General features: G+C 42.0%; 5 protein-coding genes and 1 long non-coding RNA gene across 8 annotated transcripts; 2 read left to right on the top strand and 4 right to left on the bottom strand.

The window, feature by feature from the left end:
- Positions 1 to 51: 51 nt before the first annotated feature.
- On the top strand, positions 52 to 1,840 carry LOC112465378 (thymidylate synthase). The gene is made up of 4 exons (XM_025032900.1): positions 52 to 559; positions 909 to 1,172; positions 1,284 to 1,546; positions 1,631 to 1,840. Exons 1-4 carry the CDS (start codon positions 346 to 348, stop codon positions 1,838 to 1,840), a joined length of 951 nt encoding a protein of 316 aa, XP_024888668.1. The 5' UTR covers positions 52 to 345.
- Positions 1,841 to 2,736: 896 nt separating this feature from the next.
- On the bottom strand, positions 2,737 to 4,972 carry LOC112465380 (uncharacterized protein C6orf106 homolog). The gene is made up of 3 exons (XM_025032903.1): positions 4,540 to 4,972; positions 3,447 to 3,793; positions 2,737 to 3,057 (listed from the first exon to the last, which is right to left on the bottom strand). Exons 1-3 carry the CDS (start codon positions 4,695 to 4,697, stop codon positions 2,954 to 2,956), a joined length of 609 nt encoding a protein of 202 aa, XP_024888671.1. The 5' UTR covers positions 4,698 to 4,972; the 3' UTR covers positions 2,737 to 2,953.
- Positions 4,973 to 6,614: 1,642 nt separating this feature from the next.
- LOC112465388 (forkhead box protein P1-like) lies at positions 6,615 to 11,423 on the top strand. 3 transcript variants are annotated; one of them, XM_025032918.1, is made up of 7 exons: positions 6,615 to 6,931; positions 7,367 to 7,480; positions 7,520 to 8,186; positions 8,492 to 8,759; positions 10,085 to 10,333; positions 10,418 to 10,662; positions 10,761 to 11,423. In XM_025032918.1, the coding sequence occupies exons 2-7, from the start codon at positions 7,409 to 7,411 to the stop codon at positions 10,964 to 10,966; spliced, it is 1,707 nt and encodes a 568-aa protein (XP_024888686.1). In that variant the 5' UTR covers positions 6,615 to 6,931; positions 7,367 to 7,408; the 3' UTR covers positions 10,967 to 11,423. The 3 variants fall into 3 exon arrangements, with proteins under 3 accessions (XP_024888686.1, XP_024888685.1, XP_024888684.1); XM_025032917.1 differs by having other exon boundaries at positions 7,367 to 8,177; XM_025032916.1 differs by having other exon boundaries at positions 7,367 to 8,186.
- LOC112465391 lies at positions 7,783 to 10,005 on the bottom strand. The gene is made up of 3 exons (XR_003042012.1): positions 9,831 to 10,005; positions 9,245 to 9,434; positions 7,783 to 7,866 (listed from the first exon to the last, which is right to left on the bottom strand). It is a non-coding gene; the product is annotated as an uncharacterized LOC112465391 (long non-coding RNA).
- A 548-nt stretch (positions 11,424 to 11,971) lies between the features above and the next one.
- Positions 11,972 to 13,189, bottom strand: LOC112465390 (growth arrest and DNA damage-inducible proteins-interacting protein 1). Its single transcript, XM_025032919.1, has 2 exons — positions 12,626 to 13,189; positions 11,972 to 12,386 (listed from the first exon to the last, which is right to left on the bottom strand). The coding sequence occupies exons 1-2, from the start codon at positions 13,096 to 13,098 to the stop codon at positions 12,056 to 12,058; spliced, it is 804 nt and encodes a 267-aa protein (XP_024888687.1). The 5' UTR covers positions 13,099 to 13,189; the 3' UTR covers positions 11,972 to 12,055.
- Positions 13,190 to 13,879: 690 nt separating this feature from the next.
- On the bottom strand, positions 13,880 to 16,700 carry LOC112465394. Its single transcript, XM_025032924.1, has 5 exons — positions 16,625 to 16,700; positions 15,583 to 15,741; positions 15,235 to 15,499; positions 14,690 to 15,166; positions 13,880 to 14,607 (listed from the first exon to the last, which is right to left on the bottom strand). The coding sequence occupies exons 2-5, from the start codon at positions 15,646 to 15,648 to the stop codon at positions 14,399 to 14,401; spliced, it is 1,017 nt and encodes a 338-aa protein (XP_024888692.1). The 5' UTR covers positions 15,649 to 15,741; positions 16,625 to 16,700; the 3' UTR covers positions 13,880 to 14,398.
- Between the last annotated feature and the right edge of the window lie 6 nt (positions 16,701 to 16,706).

Raw genomic sequence — 16,706 nt, 5'->3', positions numbered from 1 at the left:
GCTCCAGTTCGTTTTCGCAAAAAAAAAAAAGGAAAGAGAAAACTACCTTTTTATTTATGTATCAAAGGGAACCGATTATCGCGCGAGCGTATATTTTCGAGCGTGTGAATCGTGTTTCACACCGAGTCACGTGTCATCTTGCGTTTTCCCGCGCTCGAAGCGCGTATAACCATCGACCCGGCTAAAATACCTCGAAAAGGCGTATCGTAACTTAAATTTTTTTCTTCAAATAATTTCGGAACGGCAGAAATCGCAGGAGTTTATTGTGACGGCTTTCTCTTGAAATAACGATTTCCGTTTTATTGTACTTTCATTGTGTCTCGAATATTGCAATACGATACGCACATGTCGAGTGACGGCGTCGAGGTGGAATCGTTGCGAGGAACAACGCGGGACGTGGAGCAAAAGATGAACGGGAAGGCAAGCGAAGAGCACGAGGAATGTCAGTATTTGCGGCTCATCGAGAAGGTTCTTAAAACTGGAATGAAGCGGGGAAATCGCACCGGCGTCGATACCTATTCCATCTTCGGCGCCCAAATGCGATTCAGCTTACGAGACGGTAAGTGTGTCATAGGTTTACCCAGGATATACTATCCAGTCCACCTGATAGATCAAAGGTAGCCGGCAATAATTTCCAGGCACGACAGTTGCATCCACAGATCCTTCATGAAGCATCCTTGCTAAGTTATAATTCTTCATATAAAGAAGTTGATAAGTTTTCTTTGTTATTTCTACCTAGATATATCAGATCTGTCATCAGGTACATTTTGCAAAATGTTTATTGCATATTTTGTTGGCAAATTGCTAGCAGAAATATAACAGAATCTGCTGGCGAGATAATTTCCAATCTGTCACAATATTCCCTTCGAATCTGATAGCATTGCTAACGTTCTACTTACTGGATGCAGGTGTTTTTCCATTACTGACAACTAAAAGGGTGTTCTGGCGAGCAGTGGTCGAGGAATTATTGTGGTTTATCAAAGGATCGACGAATTCCAAAGAGTTAACGGACAAGGGTGTTCACATTTGGGACGAGAATGGCTCGCGAGCTTTCTTGGACTCCAGCGGCTTCACTGACAGAGAGGAAGGTGATCTGGGACCTGTCTATGGTTTCCAGTGGCGGCATTTTGGTGCTGAATACAAAGACATGCGTACGGATTACACAGGACAAGGTACTCTTGACGGAAGTTTTCTTTAAAACAAGAATCCTTCTCTTTTTTTAGTACATTCGTTGAAAGCAAAAACAATGCAGTTAAAAATTAACTGTATATTTCTTATTCTAGGAATAGACCAATTGAAAGAAGTTATCCACAAAGTGAAGCACTCCCCGGACGACAGACGCATAATAATGTCAGCCTGGAATCCGGTTGATATTCCAAAAATGGCATTGCCACCGTGCCACGCTTTTGTACAGTTTTACGTAAATGACGGAGAATTGTCCGCGCAGCTTTACCAAAGAAGCGCGGACATGGGTCTAGGAGTGCCGTTTAACATAGCGTCGTATTCCTTGCTGACCTATATGATCGCTCATGTTACCGGACTGAAGGTGAGGATCGAAGATATACTCGCTCCGCGCTCGGAAAAATTCTAGACGGGTGTTGCTCTACTTTCTATTTTCTTTTATTTTCAGCCAGGAGAATTTGTACATACAATGGGAGACTGTCACGTCTACGTCAACCATATAAGCGCCCTTGAGGAACAGGTAAAACGCGAACCGCGCGAGTTTCCAAAATTAAGGGTAGTTAGAGAAGTCAAAGACATTGACGATTTCACTGCCGAGGATTTCGAATTGATAGATTACAAGCCATACCCCAAGATCTACATGAAGATGGCTGTCTGAGCTACCTGTCGCTTGAATAAGCTCGATCCTCTGGAAAGATCTATGTGAAATTTACATTTCGCTCCCGTAACACTTCTGTTTAACGAGGCATCATCGATTTTCCTGTTTAACGTACTTAACTAATAAACCAATGAGCTAGAAGCTAGCCTTTCTACAAACTAAGTATTTATGATCAGTATTCAGATACACCGATTAAGTGGTAGTACTTTCAATTACAATATTTTCGATTTAAGAGAGACGTAAAAAAATTACCTCTAGTAGTTCGATTTCTCTTTCTGTGTGTATGTGTGTGTGGGCTGATGGTAAAAGTGATGAATATATTTTATATTGTAACTCCCTAGCTACATATATATCGTAAGTGAAGTCTTATATACGCATATACATCTATGCCTGTATGTATATATGTGTATATTTAACTAAACTTTACTTTCTAAGAAAAATTATATTTTCAATAAATCTGTATCTTAAGTGTAGATCAATATCTTCAATACCCATCGCATGGGATTCATGCACATCTATCACGATTCGTCTCTTTATTCCAATAAAAATTATCGCACGCACTCTATTTCAACTCCTATATTACACAAATTTAATTTTTCGGTCGATTACATGTGATCGACAAGCATGGACGATCGTAAAAGGCCTTATGTAAGCAGCTTCTCTAAGTATAACAAAATTATGTAATTCTATATATATGTATAAATTCGTTATTTTTATATAAACCATTATGATAAACATTGGAAATCGTTCCTGCACTATGAACAAAGAGTTATCTCTAACGAAAATTTCAGATACAACTTTTATTGGAAATATGTTCTTATTTTTAAAATGCATTATTTTTTTTTAGACTAACTCCGCGTCTCTCCTACAAATATTTCAATCAGGGTAAGAGTATAGCCAAGTCTATTGCATCATTTATTAATAGTATATTTTTGCTACACAGCAATTTCTCTTTTTTTTACGAGGTGCAGGAGCAGCAAAAAGCTCCGTTGTGAAAAAGCGATCTATACAAAATTTAGAAACAATTGTCGATTCTCACAACGATCCGAGAGAGAGACGTCTTATACAATATTCCGTAAATCTTTCTTAGGGGAGACTTTTGTACGTCAAAGGCTAGCACATTTGTACATCATTGGACTGTGTACTTAACTGATGCAACTGTTGAGTAACCGCCAATGTGCCGCATTCGTTCACCGTTATGATCACCCAGATAACATCTACGAAAAAAAGAGATACGGGTAATTGTTGCGAATTATGACTAAAATCAAATCGATCGGAGCGATTTAGAAAAAGGATCAGCGAATTTCATCATAGAACTCAACGGATCAGCGAACAATGCGCATTTAACGTTATCAGTTTAAGATATCGACAAGATAAGTAAATATCGCAGCTCGCAACTTGCGTGCGCATCTCAATTAATATACAATTAGAGCTTTCGATAAGATAAATCATCCTTCCTGAATCAAGTTTGAGTTACCGCTTCTATATCAGCGGAACATTTATTTCTTTCTTTTTTGGATACTACACGCTCCTAAATTTGCCGATCCTTTTTCCATGCCACGCTCTTTATCGTACGCAGAAATGCTGCGTAGAATTCGTGACGTACCACCGAAGTAGACGCCGTTCGACGTCATCATTCTCCATTTACTCTGATGAACGCCGGTTTCGGCCGGGCTTTTCAACGTCACGCTCAACTCCGTGGTCTCTTTGGGGGCCAGCGGTGGAACGGGTATCCGCGCGCAGCCCATTTGCACGCCGCTGGAATGCTGCAGGTGGATCCCGCTGGGCCACGCCTCGGTGCCACTGTTCTGCACGCGCCACGACTTCTGAAAGTTTGTGTTGGGCGGCACAGCCTCTCCCTCGCCGATCGTGCTGTCGCATATCAACGTCATGCACGGTGTATTGAAGGGATTCCCGAAATCAATGTAGCTACAAATCGCCGCTTGCAGATTCCTGGAAAAAAAGAAATTTTATATTACGACAATATCCAGCGGGAAGAAATTCTGTTTATAAATTTAAGCGACAAGAGACTCAAACTATGTTTATAGTTCGTCTCAACGTAACAATAACAATCACTCCACTTGATCGGTTTGTTATTTGCAAACAATTACAAGACAAAAGCAAGGACACCTAGATGTGATAGGAGCACGCATTTGCCGTATGATACATTTTCTACGACGATTGGAACAACAAATCTATATAAATTTCGAAATTTTTAAATCAACGATGTTAATTGTTGTTAATTAAGACCATCCGACTGTTAGCGTCGTCGATCACTATTGAAATGTTCTTTTTACTCTACGGCTTCCATTTAAAGAGCCTCCCTTCCCTTCATCCTCGAAACACGAAAACATACATATTCGGGCCATTTAAATCGCCAATTTAAAGAGCACGGCCCAAATCAACTGTGAACGGTTAGGCTCTGAAATGGGACACTGGCAATGACACGGATTTACCAAAAGCGGGACAATGGCATCTCGCGGGGAAGAAAAGAAAGGACGAAAGGAAGACCGACACGTATTGTGAAGGGTTCACGTCGAACTGGGAAGAAAAAAAAGAAAAAAAGGAAGCCTTTCAGAGAAGCCCAAGGAAGGAACGATGTCCCCGGGGGGTCGCAGTAAACATGGCGATGCGAGGTTAGGTGCGTGGGCAGCGTACACGGACGGCGAGAGGCGTCCCGGGACGAGGAGGGACGTTACCAATTGTTCATATCGAGGAAAAACGCGGCGGTGGTCTCATTGAGGTGGCTGTCGGCCAGCAGCTTCTGCAGCTGCTTCACCAGGTCGTCTTTGTCCGTGGTGCCCAGGCAGCTGAACTGGTGCAGCAAGTGCTGGTCCAGATCGTTGTCGAGATCCATGATCGCTGCGCTTCTCGAACGGTGTCCTCGCACAACGTGGTGGTGGTGGCTCAATGCCCCATGTGACGGGCCGTTTGAGACTGTCAACGTGTTGTTAACCCCGTTCGCTCTTCCTTCTTCTTACTTCGCCTCTTCTTCGTCGACGTCGTCGTCGTCGTCGTGCCCTCAGTCACGGATTTTAAATGTCATTCTCCCGAGCCGTGTCCGTACTGTGTACTGTGCGTATCTGCTGCGGTACCGAGTCCAGCGCCGTCAAATTCTGGAACCTTACAACAGAGGGTCCCCCCTCCTCTTAGCGCAACGGAGATACAGGCTCGCCAGAATTTGGGCTACGGCACGTAGAAAAATTTGAGCAGGACGCAAATTGATCAATAGCTATCTTGAGTTTTCGAGAATTGAGTGTGGATTGGTTAATTTGCTCGCTGCTTACGCTTATTGGCTAAGTTTTTCTACGTATTGGCCCTTTTTCTTTCGCCGGTCTCGTTTCCGTTTCAAACTTATCTTTCTCGACCTTTGTCGATCTTCTATTCCTTCTTCTGCTCGATCTCCGCGTCAAAAGGACCCGTCCGCGTAATCTCGGTCCAAGCCTGGGCCTCGTGAATTCGACGTTACGCACCTGCGCGGTACACTCCGCGCGAGAAATCGAATCTCTCGATGCGATAAGCCGCGACGCGCATTTACCTTGACCTTGTCGTCGCTGGAGCTTCTCCTGAAAACGATGAACAGGCCCGTATTCATCAGTCCGCTCTTATTTCAAGGCCGTCTTAAGTAATGTTTTAAGGATGCTACTAATACGGCTTTGATTTGTAACAATCTTAAGATTGTACTTAAGACTTTTAAATACAGGAACGAACTTTGAATACCGGCCACAGAATTCAGACAATTAGCGGGAATTTCAACAATCAGAAAGTGTCTTTTTCTAAAGGCTTGTATCTCCAAGTTCTCGGACCGAAGAAAAGTTATACTGAAACTTGGATCGTGGACACACGGTACCAGTTTTGCATCCAAGTTCAGTGTGTCCACGATCCAAGTTTCAGTAACTGTTCCTCGGTCCGAGAACTTGCTTATCCCACTTTATATGTCTCCTTTCTCCTTCTTATCCTTTCAGTAACTTTAAATAACTCCGGAAGCAGCTCCGAAATATTTTTTACTGCTCTCATTGTATTAGTTTATCGCGAACGAGCTTGCGCGTTTAAAAATGTAACATTTGCCCCGCTAATCATGCTTTTATCCGCTATCTCGAGATTACAGGTAAATGCGATAGCCGGAAAAAAAGATTATTAATTTACATCTCTCGGACATCACGTACGCCGCGCGTATATATATAATATAGTCGATAATAAAAACACCATTTTATTTAGGTACGCAGGAGGTACACTTCGTTACCATCCTATTTTACGAGAAATAAGTAAATTAATTGATTCAATAATAATTTAAATTATTTTCGAATATTTTTAAGTCATTCCACTTTGATCAAATTTTCTGATTAATTCAAAGGGCAATTATAATTCAAAATTCAATTGACAGAATTGTTCAAAGTAAAATTTCCAACTGAACAATATTCGTCATCCTTAATCTAATCGTTCTTACGTTACAATGAAAAAAATTATAATTCCTTTAACAAAATACTGCGGGAAAAGAAGAAAGAGTGAAAAATGCCGCTCAATAATTGCACCTGCACCGAGCCCGCACCTGTTCTTCAGCGCCGACCGATTGGCCAATCGCTGAACGCAACGGCGTCGACGGGGTCGCAGCTCTACCGGGGCTCTTGTCCGCGACTGTACCGACGCTCGCGGTGCGCGTGCGCGGCGCTCGCGGCGCGGGACAGCCGACGTTCGAGACAAACGAGCGGCGCGTACACGGCGCCGATCGTGTGGTGACGGACGCGCTCTCTCCGCGGCCCGCTCGATCGCGAACACGGGGAGAGAGAGGAAAAAAAAAAGAATATAATCGTACGGTCCAATTTCGGTAAGCGTGGGCCGCGCGCCGAACGTGCGCGACAACGACGTGTGTCGAGATCGGCTTAAACGTGAATCGCGATATGAATGATATATGACGGAGCGCGTCTGAGGCTGGAAAAAAAACGGAGCAAGCTGACCGAAAAAGTACTCGCGCACTTCCCCCGTCTCCGACGATGATCTCGCGCCGATTGATAATTCGATTGAGATAAACGAACGAGGAATATCGGGCTGTCTCGCGCGAAAAACCGAAAGACCGCAGCGGACGGAGGCAAGGTAAGGGGATGCGTTTCGCGAATCGATGATATTTGATTCTCTTGCGACGCAAAATAAAACTCCGCATAAACAACGAGATGCGCTCCGGGAGGAGCGCTTTAAAATATAAATCACGCTTGTTTTTAACCTAGCCGCATATCGCACGCAAACGTCAGAATAATCATCTGTCGAATGAGAAATTAGATTTTAAACTAGCTTAATTATCATCTCTCCGTTTTATTTTTCGAGGAGCAAGTCGATTAAAGAAAATAGAGTCGCGCGCGTTTATCTACAGAAAAATTAATTAATCTGATAAAAAATTAATTGGAATTTATGCATTTTTACGAGCTCTATCAATTTTTAATCTCAAAAATTAAATTCTTTTGCGCTCAACTTTACGGATAGATTTCTGCTAGTTTCTCTCGCTTGTCTATCATTTTGCCTATTTTTTATAAGACGACCCGCCGACTCGAAATCAGCAGCTCGAAGGCCGACAGGATGATCGGGCCATCGTCGGGAGCAGCCGGCGAGGTTACTGAGAGCCAGTGCTGCGCCTCCTCCAAGCGAAAGATCTTCGACGACCTGGACGTCGACGGGTCCAAGCGAAAGATCTTCGACGAGCTGGACATCGACAGCTTCTGCGACGAGGTTCGCCAGACAGGTCGCAAGCACTACCTTCAGGAACTGGAGACGCCGGTGGAACTGGTCGCTACGTCAAACGAGCTCATCGCCAACGCGGCGGCTCTCTTCTCGCCGATGTCAGCCCAGGAGGCGATCGAGGAGTCGCAAGTGGCGCGTCTGGAAGTGCTGCTGGTCGATGGCACCAACTGCACCTGGACGACCGTGTCGGAGCTGGAGCAACAGCAGAATCTGGACGTTCTCGTGACCTCGTCCTCTTCTTCGTCGTCGTCCTCGTCGACGTCGTCCGGATCCGCCGAGCGTCATCCCGCGGAAACCTACGCCGTCGAGGAGTTTAATTATCAGCCGGCGGTGTCGGCAAATTATTGGGAACCGGTTGCCGCCCCCGTAATCTCCGAGGTAATCTCGCTCGCCAATCTGAACGCGCAGCAAAGTAAGGGAACGACAGGTAATAATCAGCAGCAGCAACAGCAACAACAGCAACTGCAGCAGCAGCAACAGCAATTCGAGGATCAGGAGAACGGGAATCTATCGTGGCTGCTCGACTTCAAGCTGGACTCGTTCATCGAAGCCGCGGACGACAGATCCGCTATGGGACTTGGCGCGGCAACGAAGAACAATTATTGTGGTGAGAAAGGTGCAGGAGGAAATAGACGTTTGAATCGACGCTTTCGCGAATGTTAGAGTTAAAGAAAGATAAAGGATTTTTGCTCTGCGGTGTTAAAATTAAAATCTTTGCCTCGTTATTTTAAACGGATAGATCGATAAGATGAATTGTGAAAAGAGGGGTAACTTTCCACTCGCGAGTCTTTCCGAAAAACGATGGGCGATCAGTGTTATAGTCTTCAAAAATTTTGTCTTGCTTAAATTACGAATAGGAAAATGTCTGCATACGTTCCGCTAATAGAATCTACGGTTCCGCGGGTAATTGCGCATTTTCAGGCAACAAGAATAAACCAAACGGAAGGTCGCATGGCTCCAATTACGTCAACGACGTCAGAAGGGGACATGGCAGTCACGAAAATTCATCGGTGTATCGACAGGACGCGAATCAGGCGACTTATCCCACCAACGGAATTGACAGCCGGAATTTCTCGTCTGCGCCGACCAACGGCCCGAAGAAGCCACCCTTCACCTACACGGAATTGATAGAGCACGCGCTGCGAGAAAGAGGCGAGCTCACCGTCTCCGCGATTTATCAGTGGATCTCGTGAGTCTCGGCAGGAAAAGTTAATTTATTATTACTATTAGTTGAAGCTTTTTGCTGGCCGGCGTGTCATAGCGTTAGCAATTTTTGCATTTTTCCTCACACTCTTCCTTTTATAACTTTCCAATTAAATGTCTACTGAAAACATATTAATTAAAATAAATATATTTTCCTTCTAGTTTACTTAAATATTTTTTACATATTTCTTTTTCATAATTTTAGACGGAATCGCAAATTAAAATTAAAACGAGCCATCGATTAAAACCGACAAGTTGAACTTACGAGAGAAAAAATTTACAAGTTTTATTTGAAGAGCATACGAAGTGTCTTTCTTAGTTGCGTATCGGACGCGCAAGGGTTTTCTACGAATTTACACGAACGTAGCCCGCTGATCGGGGGTGGGTCGACGGGGGGTGGGCTACTTGTAGATGGTACCCATTGGTACCACTGCCCCCGTTGCTTGGCACCACCTGGCACTAACTCCTCACCCTTCAGGCTATCCTTCGTTGCAGCCCTCAACACGAATGCGCACAATTTACTGCTCCTGTGCCTTCACCTGTTCGATCGCCGTTTAAGCTCCTTGGAAAAGGCGTATATAGATCATTCGAGTTCAGCCGCGTAGGGACCGCTCGAACAATCGAGTCAAAAGAAATATCTCCGATAATTCTGCACGAAGACCTACAAATATATACACATGTGTAATACTGAATATATATATATATTCAGTATTATATATATATAATACTGAAAATCATAAATCTTGTCTTCACATTTGCGTTATCTGAGACTATCGATTATGACATTATGCAGATTATAACGATATCAAATTAAAAATGGCTTTCAAGCTTAAGGGTTGCATTTTGAAATCATGGGTGATGTTAAAAGTATCATGACTTGGAAACAGATTCGTTAAATTGTCGGTATAAGCGACAACATTCGTCACGATCATCGTGATCAGCGGTGCGAGTAAACGCACCATTTAGCATTTCAAATGCACCCTTGGCTCAAATGTCTTTCGCGTTCTCCACCGAAACTCTCGTGAAATTAATCGCGATGGGGGGGTGCGTAACGCACCGTGACATCGCTGCGAGCAGGTGAAGGAAATTAGTTTCGTAGGAACGCAAATTGCCGCCGTACGTTTTTACGTGTAATATCCCTTAATCAAGTTCCCTTCAATTTGCCTATGTAAAATAATTGTAGTAGCTCCTGGAAATATTATTATAACTATTAAAAATGTAGAAAAATTTGTTTCAGGTGAATATATAAATTATATTTAATCTGTACAATTAAAATTGAATGTAGAGGATAATTTTACATCGTTTTTTCAGCGAGCATTTTCCTTACTATAAAAGCAACGATGATCGCTGGAAGAACTCCGTCCGGCACAATCTCTCGATAAATCCGCACTTCAGGAAAGGATCGAAAGCGCCTCACGGGGCAGGTCACCTTTGGGCGATCGCGAATCGTGGCGATTGCAGACCCCGTCCATTCGCAGTTAACGGCCCAACAAATACTACACCGGCACGACAAGTAGCGCAAAATGAGTGTGACGAGTCCCGGAGTAACAGAATCATTAGGTAAAAAGTCTACTATACGATTCCTCGTTAAGTTTTGCAAAGCTATTTCAACGCTATTGCTGAACGAGCCTCTTGACATTATAGTGAAATCATGGACGAGGTGGAGGCTGCGACAGCGAGTATCACGCAGCCGAATTCAGAGGAGGACACCGACGGTATGCTGAATTCCGTGACGCTCGAGCATTCTGCCGAGCAAATACTGAACGGTATAAGACGCGAGGTGGAAGTGCAGTATTTAGTTCCCATGATGGTGACCAACGATTCTGAGGCGAGTCAGCAGAACCAACAAGCGACACAAGCGGAACTTCAATGCACGTTCAAGGAAAGTGGTGAGGCCACATCGTTAAATCGTTTCGATATTTCTTTTAGGAATTAAATGAGACTCGATTCGGCATTGGCAAAGCGCGAAATTTCATGTAATTCACAGATTTCCTGAACCCGGTGTCCAAGGAGGTCGTCGCCGAGGAATGCGGACTCGTGAGCGAGGGATATCTGGTGACGGATCTGAATCCGAACAGTCTCGGATTAAACGTGGTCGATCCCGAGATCATAGGATCGGAAAATCTCTTCGGCGAGGAGCTCAACTTCCAGTTTTACGAATTAACGTCGCCATCGCAACTGCAATCCGCCTGACACACGGAGGGCAACAAACTACGTTTTATTGTGATCGACGAACTTCAGATACAGAACGCGTGGCCGCATGATGATCGCGACGTTGCCGAGACCGAGAGAAGCGTCTCGGATCGGGAAAACTCGCAGAGAAAATCACCTGTCGGCGATCGGACCAACGTGGACTGCACGATAACGAGAAGCTGATCTTGTTAGAGAAATTTTCACAACGACGATCGCGGAATGTTCGATTATTTATTACGCGGCTGCTAGAATAGCTAGAAGCTTAATTGAGCCAGTTAATTGATATGCTTAATGAATGGATAACGAGTCAAGCGCGGTACAAATATGAGAAAATCATGTCTCTCAAACGCAACATAGTTTGACGGTTTGATAATTGTTGTAATCACCGAAGGACTTTTAGCATGGCCCCAGAGTGAGATAAGAAATAAACAACGTAATTACATATCGTCCAACGTGTGCCTGGACCCCTATTCTGTAACTCGTAACGACAGTGTCGGTATCGTTACGTTGTCGTTGCGCAGGTATACTATATGGAAAAAAAGCTGCGCAACGACGACATAACGATACCGACACTGTCGTTAGAGTTACAGAATAGAGGTCCTGGTTAAGTGTCTTAAGAGAAGCGTCATTTATCAACTATGCATTAGAATAATTTCTTCTAGTCTTTTGCGAAACAGTGTGTAATGTTTTTTGTATTAGTAAAGAAATAAGTATGATATTTACTATTGCGTATGTGTATATTGTCCCTGAGATTTATATTACTCTCTCTCTCACCGAAGTAAAAAAATGCGAAGTGCCCGTTGGAAAGTTTCTACTACAAAGATATGTTTCTGTAATGATGTAAAGCAGAGAAAGCATTCGAATATCTTTTGATCATAGCCAATTTCACAACTTCGCAGTATCTCGTGCCGAGATATGAGAAGCTGATTGCTTAAATAAAATGTAAAAAAAGTGTTGTGGTTTAATCACATTGGTCGTTCAGCTTCGAAATAATCGCACCTGAAAGAGCGCTGATAAATTACAAATTTATTAGCTATATACAATTAGAATGTTTTATATTATACTTGGCGAAAACTATTCAACAGGTCACTATTCTACAGGTTTCGTCGACTCGGTCGCTTCCCCTTGACTCGCATCGTTGGACATTTTTTGGGCTATGCTTGTTAATTTTTCCAGTTTTGCCTGCTTCTTAGCCTCCTTCTTCTTCTTCTTTGCCTCCTTCTCTTTTTGCGCCAGCATCGTCTTGAATCTCTCATCGTGGGGCGAGATCTTGAAGCCGAAGTGCTTCCTGACCTCCTCCACCAGGCGTTCCTTGCGCAATCTAGCAGCCTCCAGCTCAGCTTCCTTCTTAGCGATCTTCGCATTCAATTCGGCCGTCCATTCATCCATCTTCGCCAGCTTCTCAGCTATTTCGGCCTCCCTGCAAGTGCATCGTACATCAATATAATGTTCTAAAATTTTAAACTTACGTTCAATACTGATATACTGATAATATCCATTTCTACTAATATAGATTAATTTTAATCTCAGTTTATTTGATTTTTCATCTTTTTTTAGTTTTAAGAATTGGAAGAGGCTAACAAGTAAGTTAAACAGAGATTAAAGTTAATCTACATTGGTAGAAATGTACATAAGTGATACAATCGATAAAAGACATGCCTCGCTTGAACCTCCTCAGCCTTTATCCGTTTTGCCTCCTCCAGTTTCTTCCATCTCTCTTGAATGGACAACGGAAAGGCGACTCTTTCGTACTCCTGAGCATCCTTGACCTCTTCTGGCGTGGGCCACGCGAACCCGGCTGGCACGTCGATGCTTTTCAATCCGTACCTGCCCAGCATACGCTTCTTGTATCTCACCGTATCGTGATACCACTCCAGAGACTGTTCGTAAGGACGCACGCCCATAAGCACGTTCCTATCCGACGGATTCAGCCGGGACTTGTTTCGCTTCTTGGCGAGCTCCTCCTGAGACCGGGGATCGTCCGGGTATACCGGCTTCTCGTCGGCGGCGGTTATGTCGACGATCTCGTCCTTCGGTTCCGTCGACTCCGTGGCGAGGAAACGCCCGGCGACGGCGCCTTGGAGACGCACGTTTCGCCGAATAATGACATCGCTGATCCGTCTCAGGCTCATCGGGGACGTCAAGTCGACGAAACCGATGAAACGTTCGCGTAATCGCTGCAAAAATTTAGGTTAGGTTAAAAGTTTAGATAGTCATAGACTATACAATTGTATATAGTTTCTGTTCTGTATCATGGCCCCCTCTCACGCTGGACGCGAAGAGCGACATCCAATGAGAGCCTTGCTTTTCCAGTGAAAAAATCCGGAAAAAGCAAAGCTCTCATTGGTTGGACAAGGTTAGGTTAAGTAAGGTTGGAGGGGACCCGCCGACTGCGGCGACTGCCGCCGACGCCGACGCCGACCCACGTGGGCCGTGTGGGCTGGTGGGGCACACGCACACAAGAGAAAGCACGTACCTGAATGCACAGGTACACAATTTGAAATCCAGCTCCCAAGTTATACGATGGAAATTACTTTCGAGAATTAAATGACTGATTTTTTGAAGACAAAGTCGATTTGTAATTGATCTGAGAACGTGTGGATATAATGGCTCGATAAATAAAAATCGTCTATGAAAGACTCTGCACCAATCATAAACTATGATAATAAAAGCGTATTAATTTTGCAGAATTCAAATTTCACAATTTATATCAATAGCTTGTAAGATCCGGTATAAGGTTCATAAATAAAAATATCGGAACGCTATTTGACTTATAAACGTACACGATGTAATTAGGTAAATATAAAATGTCATTTATTAAAATAGACTGTATATACATATATGTATAGATATATATATATATAATCAGATCTTTATACATTTACAATACATTTTATTATAATCGAGTCTCCAGTGCAACCTACGCATAATATTGCTTAATATCGTAAATTACTTATTGCATAATATTCCCGTTTGTACTATTGTATGTAGGACTATTTGTACTATTTGCACTATATCGTTTGTACTATTGTTTGTACCATTGCACTACATATTGTCGAGACATGTCAAGATATTTTCGTATACAAATTCAAGAAATAATTTTAACCCTTCGCAGAACGCACGTAATTCTGATACTTTCGTCGTACACCTGGGGATCTTTTATGCCCAGATAAGATTTTCAAGCTGTAATGGTGCCATAAAAAAGCTGAAAAAATTCAAGTATACTTTCAAAGGCTTTAATAAACTATTTATACCGTTATGTATGCTTGATTCTTGTTCGCGTTTTCTTTATGAATCCGTAAAATCTGCGTAAAATTCGAAATTGAAATATCGATTGGGTCTTGAAAGCCTCACGTGTTCTGCGAAGGGTTAACTCATATTTTTACTCAGGTCCCGTATTTTTAATTACACCTAACGAAGATGGCAGCTGCGTCAACTTGTCGAGTATCCCGGGTGTGACGAGACAAGTCCTATTACGTACTGCTCAAAATCGCGTTTACATTGACGATATATTTCCGCAATCTGTTGGTCGGTTTGTCGGTTAATACGTGACATACGTAACCAGTATTTATCTAGGTAATTTGAAAGACCGGGTACGAGTTCCTCGGGATCTAGCTCTTCTTTAAAACGAGATTCTGAAACTAATACATACATTGTTAGGAAAAAAAAAACTATCTATATGTCTACTATTCGCAACTAAAACAAAAAAATCGTGTTACTTACCCATTCTAAGGGAGAAAGTTATAGTCGCTAGAATGTCATTTATTTTTCCCACATTCACATTATAATTTATGATACTTGACAGTATACACGTAGCATTGTAAATCAGGAAGGCACTTGCTTCCCGAATTGGATATAAATTATGTAACTTATTGCACGGTTCCAATATTCTATATATAATCTCCAAAAGTTTCAAAAGCATCTCTCCATTATCACAGATTTCGCCTTCAACCACGTGGTTGGGGTCTATTATGATGAGATTTAAGCATCCAAGCCAGTTATAGGCAAACTTCCATTCAAAGCGACTCGTCTCTCTCATTGTTCTCGTTTCTCTCGCCATTATCCCCGTAAACGATTCTAACATCGCAACAATGAATTGGTCAATTTTAAACAGTTTCTCCCACAATTTGTTTTTCTTCGCCAAACGTGCACCAATAAATATAGATGCAACCAAATCCATTGTACCGGTTAGTAATTCATCTGCGACAAAGATTTCAGGATTATATTAATTATGCAAAAGATTTCTCTTGTGTAATTACAGTGCTTACCATTAGTCGAAGTCATTAATATAGAGATTATACAATCTCCGAAAAATGCACATTTCGTAAAATAAGCTACCCAAACTGATCGAGCTTTTTTTATGATTTGATCCGACATTTCCTTCAAGATCTTGACAAGTTGAATCAATATTAACGAGTTGTCGGATTTTAAATAGCTCAGGATTTGTGTGACTAGCTCTCGATCGCGGCCTATTGTATCGATGGCCGCTTTATCACTGCTGCATACATTGCCAATGATACCCAAGATTATTTCCTACGAATATATCTGTAGTTATTAACCAGCCAAAATTAGTTGTTAAAATAATTTCTGTAGAACTCATGATAGATAAGTCGTACAATCAATCGTGGTTCGGTTGAAATCACCAGTACTCTCTTCGCTATCTTGGGGAAATCGTACAACATAAGGTGCAATATCACATCTCCTTTCAAGTTTGTCAGATGCCACAGAGCACAAAGCTGATCTTCTAGCTCTTTCGTCCAGCTATTCTTGCCAATCTGAATAAGTAAATTACAATCAAACACTTTATCTTAGCGCACTTTTAACAAGAATTGCAAACATATTAAACTTAATTTTAAAAATTAAGAAGAAAGACTGCAATAAAAAGATTATATCGGATAAACCAAAATTTTAAAGGACATTCTGCATAATGTTGCTATTCAATTGGGGTAAAAACGATTTTTTAGAAATATTATAATTTGACAGTTTATATATAAATTTTATTGTGTAATTTATTTGTTCCACTAAAAAAACTTGAGTTTATTATTAAATAAAGCTTTTTAAAAACTAAAAATTAAACTTATATTGCTGTCAGAATCCTTTATTTGACTTTAACGTGTCGCTTTTCTGTAAAAACCGAAAGTTTGAATTAAAATTTATTGGCTACCGCGTCGCAGCTCACCGCGTGGCAAGCGTTTCCGCGTCCCGTATGCAGGAACCATTTATTTATTAAAATTTGAACAAATAAAAATATATTTATAGTCATTTTATATTTACATTATATATGATGTATATATAATTTTCCAAAGCATTTTAATTCTTGTTTTGTACCCCCAATTCTGACTCGCAAAATTTTTACGTTCGCCACGTGGTATGCAGCGCATAGCAATACCGCGTGGCAAGCAGCTTCGACGGCCATCTTGAAAAAAAAAGAAGACCACGTGGCGGCACATGGCAAGCGTTTCCGCATCTCGTATGCAGGGGGGAGCCATTTATTTATAAAAATTTATTTATAGTCGTTTTATTATTATTTACATTATATGTGACGTATATATAATTTTTCAAAGCATTTTAATTTTTTTGTACCCTCAATTATCTAACTCGTAAAATATTACATAAAGTAGTTAATACGTAAAGAATAATTTTTATAAAAAAAATTACCTCGTTTAGAGACTTTAGAGTGTCGTTTACCCATTTGCTACTGTGGAGATCATTATCATTACCCACGGCATCGCCTCTGAAA

Source organism: Temnothorax curvispinosus, unplaced genomic scaffold, assembly GCF_003070985.1.
Source record: "Temnothorax curvispinosus isolate PA1 unplaced genomic scaffold, ASM307098v1 QBEX01015150.1, whole genome shotgun sequence".
NCBI classification, from domain to species: domain Eukaryota; kingdom Metazoa; phylum Arthropoda; class Insecta; order Hymenoptera; family Formicidae; genus Temnothorax; species Temnothorax curvispinosus.
The sequence above is the reverse complement of the archived record's forward strand: the minus strand, read 5'-3'. Positions and strand labels throughout refer to the sequence as shown.

What these genes read in the sequence shown, in the direction of transcription:
- LOC112465388 (XM_025032916.1), top strand. Translation starts at nt 7,409, where the DNA reads ATGATCGGGCCATCGTCGGGAGCAGCCGGCGAGGTTACTGAGAGCCAG. An exon ending in CAATTATTGTGGTGAGAAAG is followed by an intron (nt 8,187 to 8,491) that starts GTGCAGGAGGAA and finishes GCGCATTTTCAG; the next exon opens with GCAACAAGAATAAACCAAAC. An exon ending in ATGCACGTTCAAGGAAAGTG is followed by an intron (nt 10,663 to 10,760) that starts GTGAGGCCACAT and finishes TGTAATTCACAG; the next exon opens with ATTTCCTGAACCCGGTGTCC.
- LOC112465394 (XM_025032924.1), bottom strand. Translation starts at nt 15,648, where the DNA reads ATGTTGTACGATTTCCCCAAGATAGCGAAGAGAGTACTGGTGATTTCA. An exon ending in ATTAATGACTTCGACTAATG is followed by an intron (nt 15,167 to 15,234) that starts GTAAGCACTGTA and finishes TCTTTGTCGCAG; the next exon opens with ATGAATTACTAACCGGTACA. An exon ending in AACTTTCTCCCTTAGAATGG is followed by an intron (nt 14,608 to 14,689) that starts GTAAGTAACACG and finishes TGTATGTATTAG; the next exon opens with TTTCAGAATCTCGTTTTAAA.
- LOC112465378 (XM_025032900.1), top strand. Translation starts at nt 346, where the DNA reads ATGTCGAGTGACGGCGTCGAGGTGGAATCGTTGCGAGGAACAACGCGG. An exon ending in GCGATTCAGCTTACGAGACG is followed by an intron (nt 560 to 908) that starts GTAAGTGTGTCA and finishes TACTGGATGCAG; the next exon opens with GTGTTTTTCCATTACTGACA. An exon ending in CTCATGTTACCGGACTGAAG is followed by an intron (nt 1,547 to 1,630) that starts GTGAGGATCGAA and finishes TTTTATTTTCAG; the next exon opens with CCAGGAGAATTTGTACATAC.
- LOC112465380 (XM_025032903.1), bottom strand. Translation starts at nt 4,697, where the DNA reads ATGGATCTCGACAACGATCTGGACCAGCACTTGCTGCACCAGTTCAGC. An exon ending in TTCCTCGATATGAACAATTG is followed by an intron (nt 3,794 to 4,539) that starts GTAACGTCCCTC and finishes CTTTTTTTCCAG; the next exon opens with GAATCTGCAAGCGGCGATTT. An exon ending in GAACGGCGTCTACTTCGGTG is followed by an intron (nt 3,058 to 3,446) that starts GTACGTCACGAA and finishes TTTTTTTCGTAG; the next exon opens with ATGTTATCTGGGTGATCATA.
- LOC112465390 (XM_025032919.1), bottom strand. Translation starts at nt 13,098, where the DNA reads ATGAGCCTGAGACGGATCAGCGATGTCATTATTCGGCGAAACGTGCGT. An exon ending in GCTGAGGAGGTTCAAGCGAG is followed by an intron (nt 12,387 to 12,625) that starts GCATGTCTTTTA and finishes ATGCACTTGCAG; the next exon opens with GGAGGCCGAAATAGCTGAGA.